This window comes from Rhinopithecus bieti, unplaced genomic scaffold (assembly GCF_001698545.2).
Source record: "Rhinopithecus bieti isolate Rb0 unplaced genomic scaffold, ASM169854v2 scaffold_18053, whole genome shotgun sequence".
Taxonomy (NCBI): Eukaryota; Metazoa; Chordata; class Mammalia; order Primates; family Cercopithecidae; genus Rhinopithecus; species Rhinopithecus bieti.
In genome coordinates, this window is record NW_016809032.1 from 229,433 (window position 1) to 254,620 (window position 25,188).

A 25,188-nucleotide genomic window follows, 5' to 3' on the forward strand; every position below is an offset into this window, starting at 1 on the left:
TTTTGCTGATTCTTTCCAGGGATTGGGGGGAGCTGATTTTAAAAGTAAACACATTTCTGTTGTGGAAAATGTGGAAATGTAAACAAGCGAAAAAACTTACATAATTACCCCACTCAGAGATAAACACTTAACATTTTTGTGTATTTACCCCAGTCTTTTAACTATATATATGTATAAATGTATATTTCTATGTGTATTTGCATATTTTCTAACTTAGCTAACCAATTTTTTAGGTATTTTTTTCACTTATTTGGTTTTTTTCTAAATAGAATATTCTCATTGTGTGTGGAGCTCTTTCAGAAAGAAGTTGTCAAGATGGACCATCATACTATACTTGTCTTCAACTAATTATGATCATTGATTTTTATCAGCTAGTATTAGAATCCATTAGATATAACAGATTTCCAAAATAACAGTGTCTATAACACATAGGCATTATTTTTTACACATAAACAAGTCTGAAAGTAGTGGGCTCTGTGATCTTGAAGTAACTGGTCTCCTATTTCTGTGCCGTAATCCCTATTGTATAGCTTCCATTCTCAAAGTTATCCTGTGCTCCAAAATGGTTGTTAAAGTTCCATTTCATCACTTCTACATTCCAGGCAGCAGGAAGGAAGACATGGGGGTAGGGCAAATAGGCATCCAAGTTCTTTGAAGGAACATTCCCAGATGCCTCTCCTAACAATGTCCACACGTCATTGGTCAGAGTAACATGATCGAATGGCTACACGTAGCTCCAAGGGAAGAGCAGATCTGCCCTCTTTTATCTGATGACTTAAATATCTGTCCTAAATAAAATAGAGTACTATTACTAAAACAGAAGGGAAGAGTAGAGACCGGCAGAAGATAGCTGTGTCTGGCACAGATGGATCTTCAGAAACTATCAAGTTGAGAAGTCACCAGCCACTGACAAGCCCAGAGTCTCCATGAATCACAAGTATTTCTTCAGAGCAGGGTTGTGTCACTGTAGTGTCAGATGAACCCTATTCACAGGGACATACCCTCACGCTTTGAGGAACCCTTTTCACTTCAGGGATGTTATTCAGGATAGATCTGCCACATTCTAATTGCTGTCTCAAAACTGAAAATTGTTATAATAATGGTTTCATGTCTTTGCTAGTATCATATTTCTAGTCAAGCACTGGTTTTTTATTATTATTTACAGAAATGACTTTGCTAGAAGGATAACCACACACATTAAAATTACCCTATCTTTTTTTGCGTAAATGTAGAACAAATGCTATTGTACATCCTTTGAGTTTTACACAATTTAAATTTTTTCATGAATTATCTTACTTGGAAAGATTCGTACTTTCCGTCTTTTGACAGACTTTGTGTTTACTGTGAATGTACCCTAAACTTTGGAAAATATAGTAAATATTTGATTTACTAGAAATATGTATGATTACAAAAGTATATACATTTCACACTTTGATTCAATAATTAGTATTTAATCATTGAATTTTACTTTATAGCACACTTCAAGAATCACCTAACTTGAACATATATTCCTGTGTTTGTGTAATTAAAACAAATATGACTACTTACTTTTTAACGCCTTTCTTCCTTTCCTCCTTCGTTCCCCACCCCATCACATATCAGTGATTTCACTTAGGTAGACTGTTTCTATGAATATATTTGAAATTTTGCTTCCTCATTACCCTGCAGCTTTGTCTCTGTTCTTTTTATTTTTTCTGCTGATTAAAACCAGTGTGTAAGACATCTTGTATTTGGTAGTTGTTTGCTCTTTAATCTCGCCTTTTCTGAGCATGGATGAAAAGTTAGGTAGTTCTGCATGCCATTCTGCATGAAATGTTATTAACATGAACTATTTGAAAATGAGTCTATTTTTGTAGTTAATCATTTTCTGTGTTACTGTTTGTGGTTGTTTGCATGTATACTGTATATATGTGTTTTTGCAGCCTATTCCAAGCCTAAACGGGGCCACCGTAAAACCGCTTCCTTTGGCAACATTCTGGATGTCCCTGAGATCGTCATATCAGGTATCACAGACCACCTGAGTTGGTCTAATAGCTGTGGAACCAGAATAATGATCCCTGGTACTTGTAAAATGCTTCTTGCTCCAATTTTTACAGGACATGAAAAATGGATACCTTGCATGCAGTAATTAGGGAGACAGATTGAAAAACTACATTTATTCTGAAGCAGTCTTGAAAAGATACCTCTGATCTGCCACAAATGAGGATAAAATAGAAGAGAAAGTAAACCTTTTTGGAGAAGGGAGAACACCAACCCAGAATTCTACCAACTTCCTCTCTACTTTTAAGTGAGCACATGAGCTTAAACCCAGACCTTTTTTTTGCACCCAACAGAAAGAGGAAACTCCTAATTAAAATTTGTTCTTTTCCTTGGCTCCTTTCCTTCCTCAGTTACTGCTTTTGGGGTCCCCTCTAGACTTTCTATCCTAGCCTCTTTCTGTTGGTAGCAAGTGAATATGAAGTTGAGAGAAGAGAGTTGCTAAATAGCATTTCGCCTTAACCTAGAAAACAAAAAGTAAAACTAAATGAGATGTGCTGTTTTGCAGGGTATCTTGCCAAAGAATCATGTAAAATAACTGCTCAATTCTGATTTTTGTGTATTATCAGGAAAATCTCATAAATTACATGTTTTTATACCTAACTTACACATGGTACTTTAGTGTCTAAAATTGGTAAACTGCTTTATTCTTATGGTGATCATTTCATAGATGAATATGTTACCATTTTTAATAGAAATTTAAATGGCATATTGACCTTCAATATTGATTAATGTGTTATCAAAATGATCATTTATTTATCCCTTTAGATTTTTCTCTACCTCTTTACCCAAAATCTTGATAAGGAAATACATATTTTCCATACATGCTCGTGAGTGTGAGTTGGATGAATTCTTCAGCATGCTGTCCTTTACCTGTGATTGTTTTTAGCAATGTTGATACTCTAGTTGAATACTTAATGGTTATTTTCTCCTCTACTAAACTGAAAACTATGTGAAGACAGAAACCATATCTTTGTGCATTATTTTTTTGTTGGTGGTGGTGGTGATTATTGATTTTATCAGCAGTTGGTGGCTCAGTGCTTCACATATTAAGCATATTAACATAGTGTTTAATAAATATGTTTATTAAATAAATGAACAGACTTACTAAGCATCTCCACTGGTGAGGAACTAGCATACAAAAATATGAATTATACAATTCTTAGGTGCCATTTTGGCTGTACAAAACTATTTTATATTTATTTTTCCCTGGTTATCAAAGTGGTTTCTTATTTTACAACATCATCACTATTGCTATTTAAAGAATAGAGTTAACCCATTTTTCACGTGGTGATTTGTACTTATTGAATCTGGACTGCTTTAGAAATTAACAAAGAGATTATTTTACATGGAGATCATTTTACCTCCATGCTGAAAGGTACTGTGTATAAGGGACTAGTACTTTAAAGAGGTGGAAGCATTTAAACTTACATACTGCTGAACTGTGATTCCCTTAAATGTTTGAGGGAATCAGGAAAACTTAGGCAGATGGCAGTATAATCTTTTGGCTAAGCATTAAGAATAAATTTATATGTGGCAGTATAGCCCATACTATACAAGATAATGGGGGAGGGAAAAATAAGGAAAGAATAATAGTTTGCAACTGTCAGGTACTACTGGCATCTAGTAGACAGAAACCAGGGATGCTGCTAAACATCCTGATTTGTACCAGGCAGTCTCCTCCAACAAAGAATGATCTGATCCAGCCCAAAATGTCAACAGTGCTGAGGCTGAAACCCCCCGATTACATGTTCTTTGTGCCCTACAAAGTAGCTTAAAGTACATATTATTTCACCTTTTTGACAACCTTATAACTATGTTATCAGATGAAATTAAAGCTGTTTAACAGATGAAGAACTTAGATCTGATGATGTTTAGTGGTTTTTCCAGAATCATATAGCCAGGACCACGACCCGGATCTTTGACTCCAAATCACATCCATTTTTTGTTCTTTTGTGTAAGTCAGAGACGCTAGAGTAATTTCTTCTTGCTTTCTCTTAGTGTTCACATTAAGGAGAGGAGCTCTTCAGCCAGGGAGATCCTCTTTTATGACATTGGGCCTTTATGGAATCAGGTAACCTTAATTCTCTTAATTGCCAGAGCAGCAGTGCTATTCATGTGAAAATATTATTCAGTAATATTTTTTTTTTTTTTTTTTTTTTTTTTTTTTGAGACGAATCTCACTCTGTGCCCCGGCTGGAGTGCAGTGGCGCGATCTCGGCTCACTGCAAGCTCCGCCTCCCGGGATCAGGCCATTCTCCTGCCTCAGCCTCCCGAGTAGCTGGGACTACAGGCACCCGCCACCGTGCCCGGCTAATTTTTTTGTATTTTTTTTTTTAGTAGAGACGGGGTTTCACCGTGGTCTCGATCTCCTGATCTTGTGATCCGCCCGCCTCGGCCTCCCAAAGTAATACCTTTTATTAAACATTCTTTTAGTCTTCTCCCCATCAGATATCAAACATTAACTTACTCAGATGCACTTTCTTTAATAGAAGAATACAAACTGTAGAATTGATACTAGTGGACATAAAAGCCAGTTATGAGTGTGCTCATAGGTAATATTTTTTAATTAAATATAAAAATACCGCCCACCCTTTGGGAATATCTCAGATTTCATACATGACATTTTAATTATAAAGAAGGATGATAGTTAATTTCCAAAATTTCTTAATACTTACTAGAATTTTTTTTGTTCTAAGTGGATTTCCCACAAGCTTTATGGTATTAGCAAATACATCTTGATATAGTCAAACTGTTTAATTAGCATTGAAACCCAATTGCAAGCATTCTTTTTAAATATAGCTTTTTTAAAATCTTATTTATATGGATAAGTAGTTTCAATAATGCTTCCCTTTGGCCAAGTGCAATATACTAAGTCTACTGTACTTCTTGGAATGAACTACCTCTCTTAATAAAAGCAATCCTTCAAGCATCACAAAAAGGTTTTGTATATACATCTTTATAGTCACTAAAATGTCCAACCTAGTCATAAAGAAATGCGAAGACCCTAATCTTGTTTTTTGCTTGCTTTTCAAAATATGTATACTATGCCATCAGTCAAATGCGAAAGAAAAAGCAACTTAGCAAAACAGCAGTATTTATCAATTTAGTAGTCTCTCAGGTCATACAGAAATTAACCTTTAATACCTTAGGACTCCCTGTGGGTCAGACTGTACAATTTTTTATACCTCTTCTACCATATCACTGGCTCTGAAGAAGAATTGGCAAACCTTTGTATGGTAATCCTTCCTTCTTTCCACTGTCCATCTGTCCTTAGAAGAATGAGCTTTATAGATCAACCTGGCTCCTTTTTACAGGGAAGACACGCAGCTAAAAGCAAATTACCAGTAGAATGTGTGACATTTTGCTGACTCTTCCTTTGTAGAGGAGGTCCTGCCAAGCGGCAGTGTGCTACCTAAGCAAAGTAAATGTAAATGTGGAAGTTTCTTGCCCAGTATTTAGACCATTTGAACCACAGTTTTCTAATGCATTTGCTTGCTGATAAGTTGGAAGGGACTTAGAGAAAAAAATAGATTTTCTTAAATGATTTTTGTTAAAACTTGAGTTTTAAAAACCATATCTTTTCTCCTTTCAGCCAGTACATCTAATTTGTTACACTTATATTTGAAGAAAAGGGAATGGGTGGCAGATTATTGGATTCCTTGAAGTTTTTCTAGGTTTTTTTGGTTCTAGGACTTTAATAAGGGCAGTAAGAACATAGATCTTTGTTTTGCTTGGATTTTCTTTACTTTCCCCCATATTTTCCTTTTGTCACTATCCAAGCTTCCAAGAATCTATTTTTCACCCACCTTCATCTCAAATACACAAATGAAATAGATTATTGTGATTGTGAAACTATATCATACATTCAATGCAGTTCATCTGATGTTAGAAGAATACCTAAGTTTTACATTTCTTTTAAAAATCCAAGTGTCAAAGAGGAACAGGTAGAATGCCTAAATATTACAAAAAAAGAGGAACAAACTTTTCCAGTTTAACATGTAGAGTAAGAGAATAAGTAGTTAAGAAAGCGAATTTTTTTTTCATGTTTGTAGCTTCAATAATGGAAGATGGGCGGTTCTGCTCTGGAGCCTTTGTGTGAGTAGTTATAGCATTTAAGGAAATAAACTGTAAGGATAATGCATTCTAAAACCTACTGGAAAAAAATACTGTCATGTGCATATATACTTACCACCTATAAACGATTTAATTGAACATTAGTCTTCTGCACTTCTACTCTGATATAAAATTTGTTGTACATAGTTCATACCTGCTTGATTACTTTTGTAAAGTGAAACTAGTTTCCCAAATGTGATATGCAAGAGTAAAATTTTCTAAATTACAGAAATTTTTAATGTTATTATATCATCATAGATAATTCTGAATTTCTTAGTTCAGATTAGATTATAATGTTTGATTTCATTTTAAGTACTTGAAAACCATCCATTCTATATATGAGCATTGCCTTGAAGTGCTTCAATTTGAGAACCTTGAACAGTATTGCTTTAGTGTACCTTTTGTTATTTCTAAGCCCAAATAATATGGCATAACATTCGAGAGCAATAAAATGCCTTGACCAAAGAGGATTTTCTGTCTTACATACTGTTCTTAAGCATATGCAAGAGAAGATTGAATATACACATGTTTTTGAGTCAGATCTTACTAAAATATGTAAGATTTTGGTCTAGTTTTCTGAAGAGCCTGAACTTAATTGATATTTATTGTTTATAATATCATTCTTAAAGCTAAAAAGAAACCTTAGGTGTCCTTATGACATTTAGATCTCTTAACTGAATAAAAAACTTAACACGTATTCACTTTTAATTTCAGTCAAGGACGTTTAGCTCTATTGGATATTGGTTTTTTAACTTTTTACTAAGAGTATGATACGTAGTAAATTGTAATAAGTAGAATGTAGAAAGGCCCAAACGTTTTAACAGAAAAATAGATGGGTAGTTAGGCTTCTAATACTTGTATCTTAGTGCCCTCCTTCAGAAGTTTCAAATGTCAGGTATTGGCAAATAAATTACCTAGGTGGGGAGGGCTTTATAGAATGCTTCAACAACTGGAAGCAGAGATACTTTTCAAGGACACGTGAGCACTATTTTGCTTTCTTCACTAGGATGAAAAGATCACTCTTTTAATACTATATTTGGTTCAAGGGCTGGTCGATAACTAATATTTGTAAGCCTATCTTTAACTGGAAGCATGTAAGTTATTAAATATTTCCCCCAAACTACTGCAGCACCAATATGAAGAGGCAATGAGAGACAGAATTGAGTTTTTCTAAATCTGGCAAGTTCCTACCTAGCACAGATAGTGTCATTAGCAGTTGTAAGCCTTTGATAGGGATCCTGGGGTTAAGGGGTGCTATATAGTAAGATGTACTGTACTAGTTTCTGTGTATAGCCACCTCACTTTCAATAAAATTCTGTATTTGTGGCAAATTGAATAGGGAAGTTAATCTAACTTTATAATGAATATTTAGGTGGCCTTCCTGCCGTATTGAATAGTCTACCAAGATCACTTTTTGTGATCTAAAAAAATTCAACTCTAACCTAGTAAAGCTGTTTTATTGGAAAGCAAATAAACCACCTGACCGACCTTTCCAGTGAAAGAGCCAGAATTTGTTGAAATTAGTAAAGAAATATGAAACTTTGGCTGCCTAAATGAGAACATATATTTTAAAATTACATGTTCAGTTTACCATGAAGCAGTAATGTGATGCTACTATATCATGCTATGCATTTTTTTTTTAATCTTGGGTATTTTACACATGAAGAGAATAGTGTCCCGTAATTTGTAATATTCAAAACTTATGAATCTCAAGATTTCTAACATTTAGGTTAAGAGAGGTCTCCTGGAAAATGTAGTGCTGATTTTACATGAAGACAGTCTTCAGGAAGTTTTAAAGTAGAAAATGAGAGTAGTGTAAGTCAAGGAAAACTATGAGCTTAACAGATAAGAAAATTATAGGAGTGGCTGTCTGGGATCTAAGCCAGCAGTCTCTGGAAGAACTCCGGGATAACTTTTAAATACCAGCTCAGGAAATCAGTTGTACTTAAAAGAGCAGCTTTTTTGAAGAGGAGCTCTGTCTTAATGACATTACTGTAAAAGAATGGAACTGACCCCAAGTTGCTTTCTATTTGCAGGGGCAGGAGTGCAGATTTAGTATGCACTGGCAATGTGATGTATTCTTAGAAGTCATTCTAAAAGTGTAATTTGTTCTCTATTATAAGACATGAACATTCCAGAATTCATTACAGAATGAAATACTCAGGATAGCATATGCAGGTTTCAGATTCCTTGATCAGGCATCTGTTTACATCATGCTGTCCTCATTTCTACTACTTTTCATCTACACTACCATGTATAATATAGGTATGTACATATCAAAGGACCAAAAAAGGTAAAATGAGCGAATGTCTAAATTAGTATTCTGTTGCAAAAAACTTCAGAATCAATTCAAATTTACTGAGAACACACCCAGTAATTTTCATTTGAAGTAATAGGAGGTTGATTTTCTTACATTCATATTTCTAAATTATGACTTAAAATTTAATATTGGAGCAACAAGTATTTGTTGATTGCAATTCTGTTTCGCTTTGTCTGAACTATCTGCCAGATGGTTTCTGCCATGGTTGTGCTAATTAAAATGCATTGCCTAACACTGCTTGCTTTGATTCATGTGGTAGCTTAAAGATTTTCTTTTATGGCATTTGTTAACTGTCAGCTCTTCTTTACCTTACTTCCTTAAAAGTTTTACTTCCCCTTTCTCCTATTCTTCCACCTAAATTGAGTTCAGTTTTGTTGTTATTGCAATGGTGATGTAATGGTTTATAGACACATGTGTTGGGTGGTTCCTCAGATTCACAAATGTTGCTGTGTTGCTAATCTGAAAAGAGAATTCCAGACACTTTTACAAGCCTGTCTCATCACCGCTAATTTTAGAATGAGTGTGTTGAATGAAATGTGACTAAAATTGCTTATTAGTCATGGTTGTGGGGATCCTTTTGTCCTCGGGAAACAGGGGTAGTTGAAAGTATTCATAAAAGTGATCTAGTGGGTCTAATTCAATACATGCACAGTTTGTTGTTTTAATTTGTAATGAAAAGTTGAAATTTTGGAATAAAATGACATTTGAAGTAAATTTGAATTCAAATTATGCAAAGAATCATAAAACATAACTTAAAATGGAAAGAAACTGATGATGTCTTACATTTGCAAGAGGAGTTACAAATTTGAGTTTTATATTCACTACATATATTATTCCATTAAACATTCTTATTCCATTGTAAGGTCCTTTTAGTTTATCTGCAGCATAATAATGGGGTCATGTGGGTTAAGGTGCTAAATTATATTGCTGATTGGTTTTAAAAGATGTTTCTATGAAATATTCTGGAAGTCTAAAATTTTAAGAATGAATTCTGTCTACTAATCGGGAAACTACAATTAGAGTGAATACATGTTCTAAGTGTTGCCACTAGTTGAGAAATTACATAATACAGATTTCAGAGTCAAAAGAATTTTGAGTATTGTATCAGCTGTTACTCAGTATTTTGGTGTTTCCTTTTAGACAGCTGATCTTTCATGTTAGAAGATACTGCATAAACAGCCTTATTCCCAAATAAAAGTGCTGAGTGAAGCTGTTGCTCAATTCATTGTTTTGCTGAGGACTTATATGTGTATAATTCTTTCATAAATTGATTTTGAATTGAATAAATTATAAGCATAGAAGTTTCTAAAGTGGAATTAACAAAATAGCCCATTTCAACAAGCTGTGTATTTGAGAACAGAGTGACAGTTATTAACATCCAGTGGGAAATTAAGAGTTGTTGTTCACAAATAATAAATTACTAGATTCTGACAAAGACTAATGGGGATTAAGTAAGCATGACTCAGTATAATAAATTTAAGCCTAAGCATCTTGTAGACCCTGAAATGAACAAGATATTGCTGCCAGTTAAAGTCAGTTGTGTCTTACAACCTGCTAGCTGTCTTGCTGTAAAACTGTAACGTAAGGCCCTTGAAATAGATGCCGTCATCAGCCCCAGCCCCAAGCATTCATCTATTTAAACACATGACAGAAGATGGTGGAAGAGAGTTCAGCAGCTATTCATGTGGTAGAAGTGGTTATTGTATTAGGACATACTCTGTTGTAGGCCAGCAACTTTTGAGTTAAAACACTGCAGCTGTTTCTCTTCCTTTCTTTACATCTTTCTCTTCTTTTTTTTTCTTAGCAATAAACTCACTTTTTTTCCCCACAAACATTTTGTGTAGATCCAAGGAGCAACAAATTCCAACTTTCTGCTGTAGCAATTACACCCTTTTGTCTGTTTGAATAGATTTTAGTATTTTACTTTTTTTCTTCTTTTAAAGGCAACGGACAGCCAAGACGTAGATCCATCCAAGACTTGACTGTAACTGGAACAGAACCTGGTCAGGTAAGACAATATTCAAATTTTCTATCTTTGAAGAATACTAGGTAGAAACCAAGAATTAACTGTAATCTACTCTGCAAAACTAGTTTTATGAGTTGACCTAAAGTTGTGATAGAGAAATTCATTGCACCTGCACTTAAACACTTAGGGGAAAAAACATAGGTGCCATTGTTAATTTAACTTGAAAGATAATTTCTGAAAGTAGGTTTATTGAACTCCATGAAAAGTAAATTGTTCTTTAGCACTGTATATATGTTATATAGTTTTATATATGTTTTAGTAAGTATTCGATTTTATAATGTAATGATTTATCATTAAAGTGTCCTTTAAAGTTAATCATTAGTGTGTCTCCTTTTACTAATAAGGGTAACAAACATTTCCCCAATAAGTTGCTACTCCTCTAGGGCCACATAGGGCATTGGCATACGTGGAGAACTCTAACATCTTTTAACTTGGCATATCCACTGGATTAATATTTTTTTCAAATATCCTTAAGATAATATTTACTGAGCAAATGTGTAAACTCTCGAAAGCTTCTATTCCAGTTGTTAAGATTTCATTGTTTATATTTCTGGATCCTCCTGTAAACTCTCCTTGTCTCTTTATTACTGCTTCTTTGCAGATGATGCAGACAGTGTTATAATTTAAGCCATTACTGATTAGTGCAGAGTTTTAACCCACCAGGTATATAAAAGTAGCTCAATCATTGTTTTTTCTGTTATTCAGATTAATACACTTGACATATATAATTTATTATATACTATATTCTGTAAAATGAATGAAGATTAATTATGAGGTGTTTGTTTTCAGCTGTATAAGTTTTATGAGAGCAGCATAAAAGTAATGAAAGTAAAGTAATGAAATTATTATGTATTAAGAAGTATTAAGCATTAAATTATTAAGTATTAAGTAATGAAATTATTACTTCATGATCCATATTTTATAAAATTTTAGCATTTATATCTTAAAAACAATCTGATGTAATTTATNTTTTTTTTAATCTTGGGTATTTTACACATGAAGAGAATAGTGTCCCGTAATTTGTAATATTCAAAACTTATGAATCTCAAGATTTCTAACATTTAGGTTAAGAGAGGTCTCCTGGAAAATGTAGTGCTGATTTTTACATGAAGACAGTCTTCAGGAAGTTTTAAAGTAGAAAATGAGAGTAGTGTAAGTCAAGGAAAACTATGAGCTTAACAGATAAGAAAAATTATAGGAGTGGCTGTCTGGGATCTAAGCCAGCAGTCTCTGGAAGAACTCCGGGATAACTTTTAAATACCAGCTCAGGAAATCAGTTGTACTTAAAAGAGCAGCTTTTTTGAAGAGGAGCTCTGTCTTAATGACATTACTGTAAAAAGAATGGAACTGACCCCCAAGTTGCTTTCTATTTGCAGGGGGCAGGAGTGCAGATTTAGTATGCACTGGCAATGTGATGTATTCTTAGAAGTCATTCTAAAAAGTGTAATTTGTTCTCTATTATAAGACATGAACATTCCAGAATTCATTACAGAATGAAATACTCAGGATAGCATATGCAGGTTTCAGATTCCTTGATCAGGCATCTGTTTACATCATGCTGTCCTCATTTCTACTACTTTTTCATCTACACTACCATGTATAATATAGGTATGTACATATCAAAGGACCAAAAAAGGTAAAATGAGCGAATGTCTAAATTAGTATTCTGTTGCAAAAAACTTCAGAATCAATTCAAATTTACTGAGAACACACCCAGTAATTTTCATTTGAAGTAATAGGAGGTTGATTTTTCTTACATTCATATTTCTAAATTATGACTTAAAATTTAATATTGGAGCAACAAGTATTTGTTGATTGCAATTCTGTTTCGCTTTGTCTGAACTATCTGCCAGATGGTTTCTGCCATGGTTGTGCTAATTAAAATGCATTGCCTAACACTGCTTGCTTTGATTCATGTGGTAGCTTAAAGATTTTTCTTTTTATGGCATTTGTTAACTGTCAGCTCTTCTTTACCTTACTTCCTTAAAAGTTTTTACTTCCCCTTTCTCCTATTCTTCCACCTAAATTGAGTTCAGTTTTTGTTGTTATTGCAATGGTGATGTAATGGTTTATAGACACATGTGTTGGGTGGTTCCTCAGATTCACAAATGTTGCTGTGTTGCTAATCTGAAAAGAGAATTCCAGACACTTTTACAAGCCTGTCTCATCACCGCTAATTTTAGAATGAGTGTGTTGAATGAAATGTGACTAAAATTGCTTATTAGTCATGGTTGTGGGGATCCTTTTTGTCCTCGGGAAACAGGGGTAGTTGAAAGTATTCATAAAAGTGATCTAGTGGGTCTAATTCAATACATGCACAGTTTGTTGTTTTAATTTGTAATGAAAAGTTGAAATTTTTGGAATAAAATGACATTTGAAGTAAATTTGAATTCAAATTATGCAAAGAATCATAAAACATAACTTAAAATGGAAAGAAACTGATGATGTCTTACATTTGCAAGAGGAGTTACAAATTTGAGTTTTTATATTCACTACATATATTATTCCATTAAACATTCTTATTCCATTGTAAGGTCCTTTTAGTTTATCTGCAGCATAATAATGGGGTCATGTGGGTTAAGGTGCTAAATTATATTGCTGATTGGTTTTAAAAAGATGTTTCTATGAAATATTCTGGAAGTCTAAAATTTTAAGAATGAATTCTGTCTACTAATCGGGAAACTACAATTAGAGTGAATACATGTTCTAAGTGTTGCCACTAGTTGAGAAATTACATAATACAGATTTCAGAGTCAAAAGAATTTTGAGTATTGTATCAGCTGTTACTCAGTATTTTGGTGTTTCCTTTTAGACAGCTGATCTTTCATGTTAGAAGATACTGCATAAACAGCCTTATTCCCAAATAAAAGTGCTGAGTGAAGCTGTTGCTCAATTCATTGTTTTGCTGAGGACTTATATGTGTATAATTCTTTCATAAATTGATTTTGAATTGAATAAATTATAAGCATAGAAGTTTCTAAAGTGGAATTAACAAAATAGCCCATTTCAACAAGCTGTGTATTTGAGAACAGAGTGACAGTTATTAACATCCAGTGGGAAATTAAGAGTTGTTGTTCACAAATAATAAATTACTAGATTCTGACAAAGACTAATGGGGATTAAGTAAGCATGACTCAGTATAATAAATTTAAGCCTAAGCATCTTGTAGACCCTGAAATGAACAAGATATTGCTGCCAGTTAAAGTCAGTTGTGTCTTACAACCTGCTAGCTGTCTTGCTGTAAAAACTGTAACGTAAGGCCCTTGAAATAGATGCCGTCATCAGCCCCAGCCCCCAAGCATTCATCTATTTAAACACATGACAGAAGATGGTGGAAGAGAGTTCAGCAGCTATTCATGTGGTAGAAGTGGTTATTGTATTAGGACATACTCTGTTGTAGGCCAGCAACTTTTGAGTTAAAACACTGCAGCTGTTTCTCTTCCTTTCTTTACATCTTTCTCTTCTTTTTTTTTCTTAGCAATAAACTCACTTTTTTTCCCCCACAAACATTTTGTGTAGATCCAAGGAGCAACAAATTCCAACTTTCTGCTGTAGCAATTACACCCTTTTTGTCTGTTTGAATAGATTTTAGTATTTTACTTTTTTTCTTCTTTTTAAAGGCAACGGACAGCCAAGACGTAGATCCATCCAAGACTTGACTGTAACTGGAACAGAACCTGGTCAGGTAAGACAATATTCAAATTTTCTATCTTTGAAGAATACTAGGTAGAAACCAAGAATTAACTGTAATCTACTCTGCAAAACTAGTTTTATGAGTTGACCTAAAGTTGTGATAGAGAAATTCATTGCACCTGCACTTAAACACTTAGGGGGAAAAAACATAGGTGCCATTGTTAATTTAACTTGAAAGATAATTTCTGAAAGTAGGTTTATTGAACTCCATGAAAAAGTAAATTGTTCTTTAGCACTGTATATATGTTATATAGTTTTTATATATGTTTTAGTAAGTATTCGATTTTATAATGTAATGATTTATCATTAAAGTGTCCTTTAAAGTTAATCATTAGTGTGTCTCCTTTTTACTAATAAGGGTAACAAACATTTCCCCAATAAGTTGCTACTCCTCTAGGGCCACATAGGGCATTGGCATACGTGGAGAACTCTAACATCTTTTAACTTGGCATATCCACTGGATTAATATTTTTTTCAAATATCCTTAAGATAATATTTACTGAGCAAATGTGTAAACTCTCGAAAGCTTCTATTCCAGTTGTTAAGATTTCATTGTTTATATTTCTGGATCCTCCTGTAAACTCTCCTTGTCTCTTTATTACTGCTTCTTTGCAGATGATGCAGACAGTGTTATAATTTAAGCCATTACTGATTAGTGCAGAGTTTTAACCCACCAGGTATATAAAAGTAGCTCAATCATTGTTTTTTCTGTTATTCAGATTAATACACTTGACATATATAATTTATTATATACTATATTCTGTAAAATGAATGAAGATTAATTATGAGGTGTTTGTTTTCAGCTGTATAAGTTTTATGAGAGCAGCATAAAAGTAATGAAAGTAAAGTAATGAAATTATTATGTATTAAGAAGTATTAAGCATTAAATTATTAAGTATTAAGTAATGAAATTATTACTTCATGATCCATATTTTTATAAAATTTTAGCATTTATATATTAAAAACAATCTGATGTAATTTATGATAATGTATATTAGTACTTGTCATCCTAAAAAGGTATTTTATTATTATATCATTTTCATAATATACTTTAAATTTTGGAGATTCTTTGTAGTCATTAATAAAAAAGCCTTTTATACCCATCAACTTAACCAGCTTACCAAAAACCACTTCAAATATTTAAGTGGTGAATATCCTTGATCTTCATTTACATCTGGAAATATGTTTATTTCACAAAATGCTTATAAACACACATATATAAATATATATAGACACATTAATTTATTATGTTTTGTGATACTAGTGACTCTAAATCTTGATTTCATTATTTAATGATAGTTTTTTTCGGTATATCTGTTTTGTTAAGACCCCAGAACTTTTGGCTGAAGTTTCCCATTTTCTCCCCCTCAGATATTTAAAAGATTTAATCAGCCCATTTAGTAACAGATAGTTTGACATCTGCTATTTGCTTTGATTCTTTGGAGGCTTGATGAGCTCGGCCTTTTAAACTCTGTTTACTATTGCCATTGATATTCCAGTTATGAGAACTTCTAGCCAAGTGTTTGACTAGGAATGAGAAGCTTGCCCTAAGACATATCAGGAGCAGCTACTAGTTTGAAAGCTTTTCTGTAGACTCTAGAATAAAGGTGTTGCCATAATTCAGGACTGATCTTCCCACACCAAGTCTTACTTATTTCTTCACAAGTTCCACATTATTTGAGATTTTGGTTGTTATCCTTTTAATTCACGATACCTTCAGGCAGTAAAACGCTGGAACTGAGGCCAACTATGGGTGTGAGATAGTTATTTGTGGAACTGTCATAGACCACTCTGAAAGATTTGGGGTGAGGGAAAGTTTGATATGGCAGTAAAACCTGTTTTGAAACAGGTGATATATGACCATTGTGTAGCCACATTTTAAAACTGATCCACTCTTTCAAAATTATTTCTGTTATAACCTTAAAATGCCTAATGTTCAGCTTGGCATGAGGGTGGCAAATACTAATCCTAATGTGCTATGAAAACATTTCTCCCAAAAAGTGTATGATAAGTGACCATTAAATCTTTTAAATTACTCACAAAGATAATATTCATTTGAGGAAGAAAAGTATTCACAATATGTGTTTTCAAAATTGGAAGGTGCCATCCTTTTTGAAGTCTGGCTAAGTGTGATTAGGCAGATACTCAGAGTTAATTTCTTTTCTTTTCTGGCCATGGGAATGCATGAAGAAAAGACTCTGGCCCACTGAGTACAATCATCAGAGAAGAGAGAGAACTTCCTAATAAAATGTAATAGCATTACATCTTGTAGAGGAAAGTAAACTGATTGTACTGTGGCTCTTGACTCAAAACATAATCTTAGTAAAATCACTTAGAATCTCCAACTGTAAACTAAAATTAAATTGGTTGTTTTTCTGCTGCCATCCATTTGAGAGGAATAGTAAATGAAGCAAGCTTCTTAATTAAAAGTAATGATATAAGTATAGTTGTAAAAGATTGCATTCTTACAACATACAACTCACTTTTAAACATGGTTTTTTCATTAATTCAGGAAGCTTTTTAAAAACTCAATAGATGTGACTTCCTAGAAGCTTTGAAAAGATACTGAGAAAGAAAAAAGCAGTCCCTGACATCCAGGAACTGGTTTGACACTGTGGCCTCACTGTTGTTAGACGCCGGCGTTTCTCTCAACGACTGGCTGTCAGAGCTAGACCATGTTACTGTCTTATTGGACATAATCTCTCAGAACACCAACATCAGACAAGATAATGCTGAACCCATGATAAAAGGAGACAAAACAAGACTACATCGGAATGTTTTCTAAGCACAAACAAAAACAAGGTCACTGTGCCACCCACAAAATACTTAACATTGTCCTCTCCCAGCTATTAAGAGTGACTGCTGCTTCTGTACCTATTACAGCTTGGTCCTCACTCTGGACTGCCCTCCCTGTGGAACTGCCCTTGCTTTCTGACAGCAGCCAATCTGGAATGAACCCCTCCTTCCTTAGAGTTTCCCCAAAATCACCCAACCAAAGCCTAAATCCTATAATACATTCCTTTTCTAAAACCCTCTTACTGATACAACCCATGCTGCCCCATGGTAAGCATTCTCCTTCACTGCAATAAATATTAAACCCAACTCTTTCTACTATTGGTGTGTTCCTGGCAGTCTTTGGCTAGAGAGCTTTGACAATACCAATAAAGCCTAGTCCCCAAGCACCTCATTTGGAGAGATCAGACGTATGCCCAAATCAATTAGAAAGCTAGAGTAATAACAGCTTCCATTTGTTGTGCACTGACTTTGTGCCAGATAGGCTCTTAGTATACGTTATCAGAATGTTAATCCTGTTATCAGGATCTTAATCCTGTGAAGTTGGTACTTTTTCATCTCATTTGCAGCCAGGTAAAGTGAGGATGAGAAAAACTGACCTAAGTCTCTTACTTCCTTATACTGCCAGTAATTCTTATAACCAGGTTTTGAATCCAGACCTGATTCCAAAGCACACAAACTCTATACTCTAATCATTCTATCTTGCATGTGAAACTGGATGTGTTGCATGCTGTTACAGCCCTAGATCTCTTACATTTAGGTATTTTAGCTTCTAATAGTCTGCATTGTCATTAATTATTTAAATAGTTGTTAAGTGATGATGAATTGTAGCTGTGTCATATCATTGAGCAAGATTAACCTATCTTGGTAATAAATTTCTACCGACGACGGCACAAATTTATGTTTCATACACCTGGGTGAGCCATTCTGTGTTTCACTAAAACAATATACATTCTTATAAATGCCTGAATACCACTTCTGGAATTGTATTCAGTATAGATCTATATTCAAGAATTCTCTTAGAGGGGGCTGCAGTCAATGAAAATTATGACTGCAAGATGATACAGTTATGATTATTTAGAGAAGTGGACATATTACATTTCCATATGGACTTTATAATCTACTTTTATTGTCAAATATGTGACTTCGGGCAAGTTCCTTAATTTCCCTGAGCTTCTGCACCCTTATCTACAAATAGGGACCATAACACCCACCTCCCAGAGTTCTTAACAGAGGTGAAAGTACCAGGGCACACAGTAGATACTAATCCGTGTTGTATGCCGGCCTCTCCACAGTGTGCCTCACCGGGCTCTTGATGCCACTTCCTTGCTCTCATGATAGTGTGTTACCATCCAGAAACAAAAGGAAAATAGCACTTGGAAAGGGAAAGAAGTAAAACCCACCAGTGTTGTTTTAAAGGTCTCCTCGCATATTGAGTGATATTAATATACATTGTTATTACGTATTTAAGGGATGTGATTTATCATACTACTTTTGTCCATCTCCATTCTGTACCTCCTTTTGTGTAAACAATGTTCTGTTAAACTCTAAATCAAAAACTTACGTAATAGTTTTGAATAATTCCTTCTTCATACTATACCTTTCTATTGGAGAATAGACACCTTTCTTTTTTTTCTTTTTTTTTTCCGAGACAGAGTCCCCCCTGTCAACCAGGCTAGAGTGCAGTAGTGTGATCTCGGCTCATTGCAACATCTGCCTCCTGGGTTCGAGTGATTCTTCCACCCCAGCCTCCCAAGTAGCTGGGATTATAGGCGTGTGCCACCACACCTGGCTAATTTTTTTTTTTATTTATTTTTAGTAGAGACAGGGTTTCACCATGTTGCCCAGGCTGGTCTCGAACTTCTGACCTCAAGTGATCTGCCTGCCTCAGCCTACCAAAGTGCTAGGATTACAGTCGTGAGCCACTACGCCCAGCCTCTGTTGGAAAATAGACACCTTTCTATTGTAGAAGACCATGTAAGAATAATAAAATTCTGAAATTCCCTTATGAAAAACTGTAGTGAAGCCAAAATTAGATCAAGCCTACAGACCTTTAGATTAGAAAGAATATTTTCAATACAACCTTCATGTATAGATTTAATTATCTGTGACTACCATAACAAAGTACCCATGGAAATCCACATTACCAACTTATACCCATTTTAAAAATATTTATATTATTGAGAAGTTACTTTAGCAAAAATATCATATAAGTCATCATTTAATCTCTGTGTTTTGTGCTTGTATAATTTTAGCTACTAAGATTTCTGAGGGTATTAAATAGCTTTTAAATGTCAGTCTAAATAATAACACTAGGCTTAAATTCCTGACTTATGAAAATATTTTCCCAGTCTTTCAGGTAAGATATTAAAAGCTGAGCTTTATTTTTGTCTGTAAAATAACTTCCCATTCCTTTTTATAAATATAGGGATAAATTTCTGGTCAAAGGCCAATTCCAGTTCATGTCTACTAATGGTAGACTGCCCCTGCGGTTTAAATTTGGCTTAGTATTCTTTTGCTGCCTTAAATTGCTGTGTTGCGTTTCTGTACTCTTGGAACCACTTTCATATCCAATCCTTTTGGTAAGTCAGGTTTGCCTATATCTCTTAAACTTTGCAGTTAATGTGGTGATAGAATAAGTAATTGTAAATGTCTTAAAGGAAGGAGCAACTTAAATGAGTTTGAATAGTTTGAGAGCATTTGTGACTCTCAGAATTTTATCAGTGATTTTAAAAAATAGCTACTATAAAAACTTCTTCAGTAGTTGGTTACAAGCAGTAACATAAATTCAGCCACAGACTACTTTGAGTGTTTTGGTTAATTGTCAGACGTTATGTGTTCCTCTTATTTATGCCTTGTATTATTCACATATTCAAAAACTACAATTATGCCTTGTTTTTAAATATTTCCTTAGTTTTTTATACAGACACATTAGCATATTATTTATTGAGATAGACATTTCTTAAAATATAAAGATTTATTTATTAGTTTATGGATTTAAATCTAACTCTATGCTGATCTAAAGACAGTTTCGAAACTTGCACTAAAAGTGCAAGTCTTATATTTCTTAGTTTCATAGCTGTTGGAAATGACAAGGCAGACAAACAGGTATGCATAGAAGGTGCTAAGAGTTTCTTGGAAAGTACAAGGTAAAAAGAAACATGTAGCAAAGAATCATTTTGCAAAAGATTTAAACTTAAGGAGTACTGTAAAATTCGTATTAGGGCCAACTTATTTGTTTTAATATCGCAAATGTTCAGTGGCCTCTTTTTTAAATATACTGAATCCATTCTCATTTTTAAAACCTAATTATTACTTCTACTGTATCTTGTTGATTTCTCACAACTGATACTGATTGTCACATGTCACAAACATATGTTTCTCTTTTTAAAATGTGCATTAGCAATACACTGACCCATATATATGTACCTACTATATACCCACAAAATTAAAATTGTTAAAAAAAAAAATGAGAGGAAAACAAAGTACCTCTCACTGTTTATTATCCTGAATCCATTGTGGGTTTTCAAGGCCTGAAATCATAGAATTTTAGCCCTATATGGAACACTTCTCATCACATTCTTAACCCAGCCCCAACCCCTCTCCAGATAAAGAGAGGTTGAAGTGATCTAAAGCAGACATTACAGCATAATTAGAACTCACATACGATGGATTCTACTCAAAGGTACTTTTGTATTGCATTTCGTTTTACTTGTTGCAGTCTTGAATTTGAGTGTTTTTATGTTAAAGCTAGATATGAGATTCTTCATGAATTTATTTTATGTTTTATTTTCTATAATTCTGTGTTCTTTTAAGTTCTTTTAAGTCTCCTCTTTGGTACTCAGTAACACATCAAGGACTTTTTAAAAAGTCCTTATGAAATCCATTTTGGAGACTGGGCACGGTGGCTCACGCCTGTAATCCCAGCACTTTGGGAGGCCAAGGCGGGCGGATCAGGAGGTCAGGAGATTGAGACCATCCTGGCTAACAAGGTGAAACCCCGTCTCTACTAAAAATACAAAAAAAAAAAAATTAGCCGGGCATGGTGGCGGGCACCTGTAGTCCCAGCTACTCGGGAGGCTGAGGCAGGAGAATGGTGTGAACCCAGGAGGCGGAGCTTGCAGTGAGCCGAGATCACACCACTGCACTCCAGCCTGGGCAACAGAGCAAGACTCCGTCTCAAAAAAAAAAAAGCAATCCATTTTAGTTGCTGTATCCTTTGAAAGGTTTTAATATATGAAATATTAATATGTAGATAAGAATGCATATAATGTATAAGTTATGAAAATAATAAAATGGACACTTGTGAACCCACCACCCAGCTTAAGGAGTGGAACACTAACAATCCCAGTGAGGGTTGGTCCCTGTGTGTTCCTCACCTGTGGCCTTCCCTGTCATTCCCCCACCAACCCTCAGTGCCACATTCTGTCATATATCATGTTTCCAGATATCATAAATACCTTTTATCTGATTAGGAAATCCTCTTCCCACTGGGCACAGGGGCTCACACCTGTAATCCCAGCACTTTGGGAGGCCGAGGCAGGAGGATCGCTTGAGCCCAGGAGTTCGAGACCAGTCTGCACAACATGGGCGAGACCCCATCTCAACACAAATATATTTTTTTTAAATTAGCCATGCATGGTGCCGTGAGCCTGTGGTTCCAGCTACTCAGGAGGCTGAGGTGGGAGGATTACTTAGCCAAGGAGGTCAGGGCTGCAGTGAGCTGTGTTGGTGCCATTGCACACCAGCCTGGGCAACAGAACAAGACCCTGTCTCAAAAAAAAAAAGAAAGAAAGAAAGAAAAAGAAATTCTCTTCTCATACATAGAATTTAAGTTTGTTAAATGTATTTTTTATAAGTAGATGTTAAATGCTTTTGCTGCATCTGTTGAGGTTTTGTCCTTTAATCTGTTGATGTAATGAATTGTATTAATGGAATTTCCTAATGTCAGATGAGTGACCTTTGCAGTCATTTGCAAAGTTGGATAAACCAAACTTTTAAATGATTTTATTACTTGTACACTGCCACGTTATATTTGCAAATATAATTTTAGACATTATGACTTTTGTGTCTCTTTTATTTTATTTTTTTTTTATTTTTTGGAAGTGAGGTTCAGTTGTAACTTTCTTTCTCACACTGTCCTTATATATTGATTTTTACTGCCTTCACAGAATGAGTCAGAAAGTTTCTTCTTTCTTTGTTTAGGATAATTTAAGATTGGGAAAATCTTTTTCTTGAATGTTTGATAGAACTTGCCTATAAAACCCTCCTCTGTGCTTGGTATTTTCTATAATGTATAGGAATTTTGGAAACTTTTTTTTTTAAGAATGTGTTCATTTTATAGTATTGTCTCTGATTTCAAAATACTGTCTTTTACTATTTTTCATTTTGGGAGGCGAATTCTTTTTTTTTAAGTAAGTTAGATCTCTAGCTTATAAATTATCAGTGTTTCTGGTTTTTTCATATGTATATTTAGAGTTAAATATTTTCCTCTAAGTGCTCTTTTAGTCACATCCCCAAGTGTTAGCATGATCATGTTAAAATTCAGTTCAAGTATTTTCTAATGTCCCTTTTATTTTCTTCTTTGACCAATGAATTATTAGAAGTGTTTTCAAAACAAAAGATTTTAAAGGTTTTGAAATCAGTATACAAAGTAATTAAATTATGATACTGAAATGTTTTTAACATTTTTGAGATTTGCTTTACAGCTTAGTACATAATCAGTTTTCATAATCAGTTTTCATCAGTGTCCCATGAATGCTTAAAAAGAATGTGTATTCTTCATTTGCTAGGCGTAAAGTCACTTATGTTTAGATTAAGCTTGTTTTTTAATGGAGTTCAAGTTTTACTGTGTGTATGTTTTGTTTTATTTTTTGGTCTCCTTTTATATAATTTACAGAAGAATATTAAAATATCTTACCGTGGGGCTGGGCACAGTTGCTCACACCTGTAATCCCAGCACTTTGGGAGGTCAAGGTGGGAGGATTTCTTGAAGCCATTAGGTCAGCCTGGGCAACACAGCAAGATCCCATCTGTACAAAAAGTTTGAAAATTAGCCAAGTGCAATGGCATGTAACTGTAGTCCCAGCTACTCAATAGGCTAGGGCAGGAGGATCACTTGAGCCCAGGAGTTTGAGGATACATCCTTGAGTTTTTTTGCTTTATCTGTTTATATGTACAGCATATAAATTTTGAATTGTTGGCCAGGCACAGTAGCTTATACCTGCAATCCCAGTGCTTTGGGAAACTGCAGAGGGAGAATCACTTGAGGCCAAGAGGTTGAGACCGGTCTGGGAACATAGCAAGACCCTGACTCCACAAAATATTTTAAAATTAGCTGGACACAGTTGTGTGTTCCTGTAGTCCCAGCTGCTCAGGAGGCTGAGATGGGAGGATCGCTTGAGCCCAGGAGTTTGAGGGTATAGTGAGCTATGATGGTACCACTGCACTCCAGCCTGGGCAACAGAGCAAGACCTTGTCTTTAAAAACAAATCTCACTGTGATAGTGGATGTGTCCTTTTTCCTTGCAGTTTTTTTTTTTGATTTATCTATTTGTATGTACAGCATATAAATTTGGAATCGTTGGCCAGGCACAGTGGCTCATGCCTGTAATCCCAGCACTTTGGGAGACTGAGGCAGGAGGGTCACTTGGGGCCAGAAGGTTGAGAGAAGCCTGGCCAACGTAGTAAGACCCATGTCTACAAAAAAGTAATAATAATAATTTTTTAAAAATAAATTTTGAATTGCTGTATTCTGAATTGAACCACTTACCATATTTCTCTAGTATTATTTTGGACCCTAAAATATGTTCTCTCTGATATTAATATAGGTACTTTATTTGGGGTAGTTTTTGCCTGGTTTTCTTTTTTTATCCTGTAACTTTCTGTTTTCTCTGTCTCTGTAAATTAGGTATATCTCTTATAAATAGCATTTAATTCATCCTGACAATCTGATTTTTTTTAAAATATCTTAACTGGAGAGTTTAATTCATTTACATTTATTATGGTTACTGATAAGTTTGCTCTCTTACGTTTTCTCTTATTTCTCTTTTCAGCTTTCTTTTGAACTGAATAAATTTATTTTTATTATTATTATTATTATACTTTAAGTTCTAGGGTACATGTGCATAACGTGCAGGTTTGTTACATATGTATACCTGTGCCATGTTGGTGTGCTGCACCCATACTATTTTTAATTGTATTGTTTTCTTTCTGGTTTGGGAGTTACATATTACTACTTTTTGTAAATACCTTTGAAATTTTAACCTTCATGCCCAACCTCGTAAAGATCTGTACCCTCATCCTGAACAATACAAGGATTTTTAAATCATTGCTCTTCATGCTTTTGCTATTGTTATTTATAATTTTAGTGCCATCTTATTTGTTTGATACTTCTATAAATTCAATGTTTCCATCACTGAATGTTTTCAGTGTGTAGATTTATTTTCTGTTTATCACTATTCCTTATTGTGTCTTGATCCTTCCATCAAGTAAAATTTTTCTTCTTCCAAAATACATGCTTGAAAATTTCTGTGGTAAAATGTGCAGAAGGTAAACTCAGTTTTTGCCCATCTAAGAATGTTATTTTGGCCTCATTCTTCAAATTTTGTTGGCTAGACAATTCTAGCCTGGCAGTTACTTTCTTTCAGTACTTTGAAGATATTGTTCTACTTTCTTCTGGCTGCTTTTTCTATCTCCTGTTAATTGTTTCCTAGAATTTGAATGTACATGTTCCATGTTGAACTCAATTTGTGAGCTTCTTCCTATTTCTTATGCTTGGGATTTGTTGTGGTTGGAATTTGTTGTAACCTGCATCCAAACTGGAAATTTTTTGTGGATTCACAGTGAATACATTTCTCCCTTCCACCCAGAGCCACTAACCCAAGAGAGACAAATTTATTTCCTGTCCGCTTTTGTAGGACAGATTTTTTTTCCCCTAGTTATGTGACCTTTTCTCAGAGAGTGAAGCCTTTGCTGAGCTTTAGCTTTAAGCAGAGGTTTCTGCAGTCTTACTTCCATCCTACAAAGGCCCAAGGCTTTATGGTCCATTCCTCTGAGTCCAGCAGCCTGTGAAAACAGTAGCTCTAGGCCACTGGTGTTCAGTTGAAATTCCCAGGGCTGTCAGCTTAAGCACTTGCTAGTTTCCTGATCTTGTTTTGTTTCTAATCTCAGAGTATTTCTTTTTTTTTTTTTTTTTTTTTTTT

The 25,188-nt window shown here is 34.5% G+C and overlaps 1 protein-coding gene across 2 annotated transcripts in view; it reads left to right on the top strand.

The window, feature by feature from the left end:
* MAP3K7 (mitogen-activated protein kinase kinase kinase 7) overlaps positions 1-25,188 on the top strand; it is a 77,185-nt gene that overhangs the window by 40,661 nt on the left and 11,336 nt on the right. Inside the window, exons 12-13 of one of the 2 annotated variants that reach the window (XM_017888243.1) lie at positions 1,923-2,003; positions 10,417-10,481. In XM_017888243.1, coding sequence (XP_017743732.1) covers positions 1,923-2,003; positions 10,417-10,481 — 146 coding nt within the window. The remainder of the gene's footprint in view (positions 1-1,922; positions 2,004-10,416; positions 10,482-25,188) is intronic. The other variant, XM_017888244.1, reaches the window with a different exon arrangement.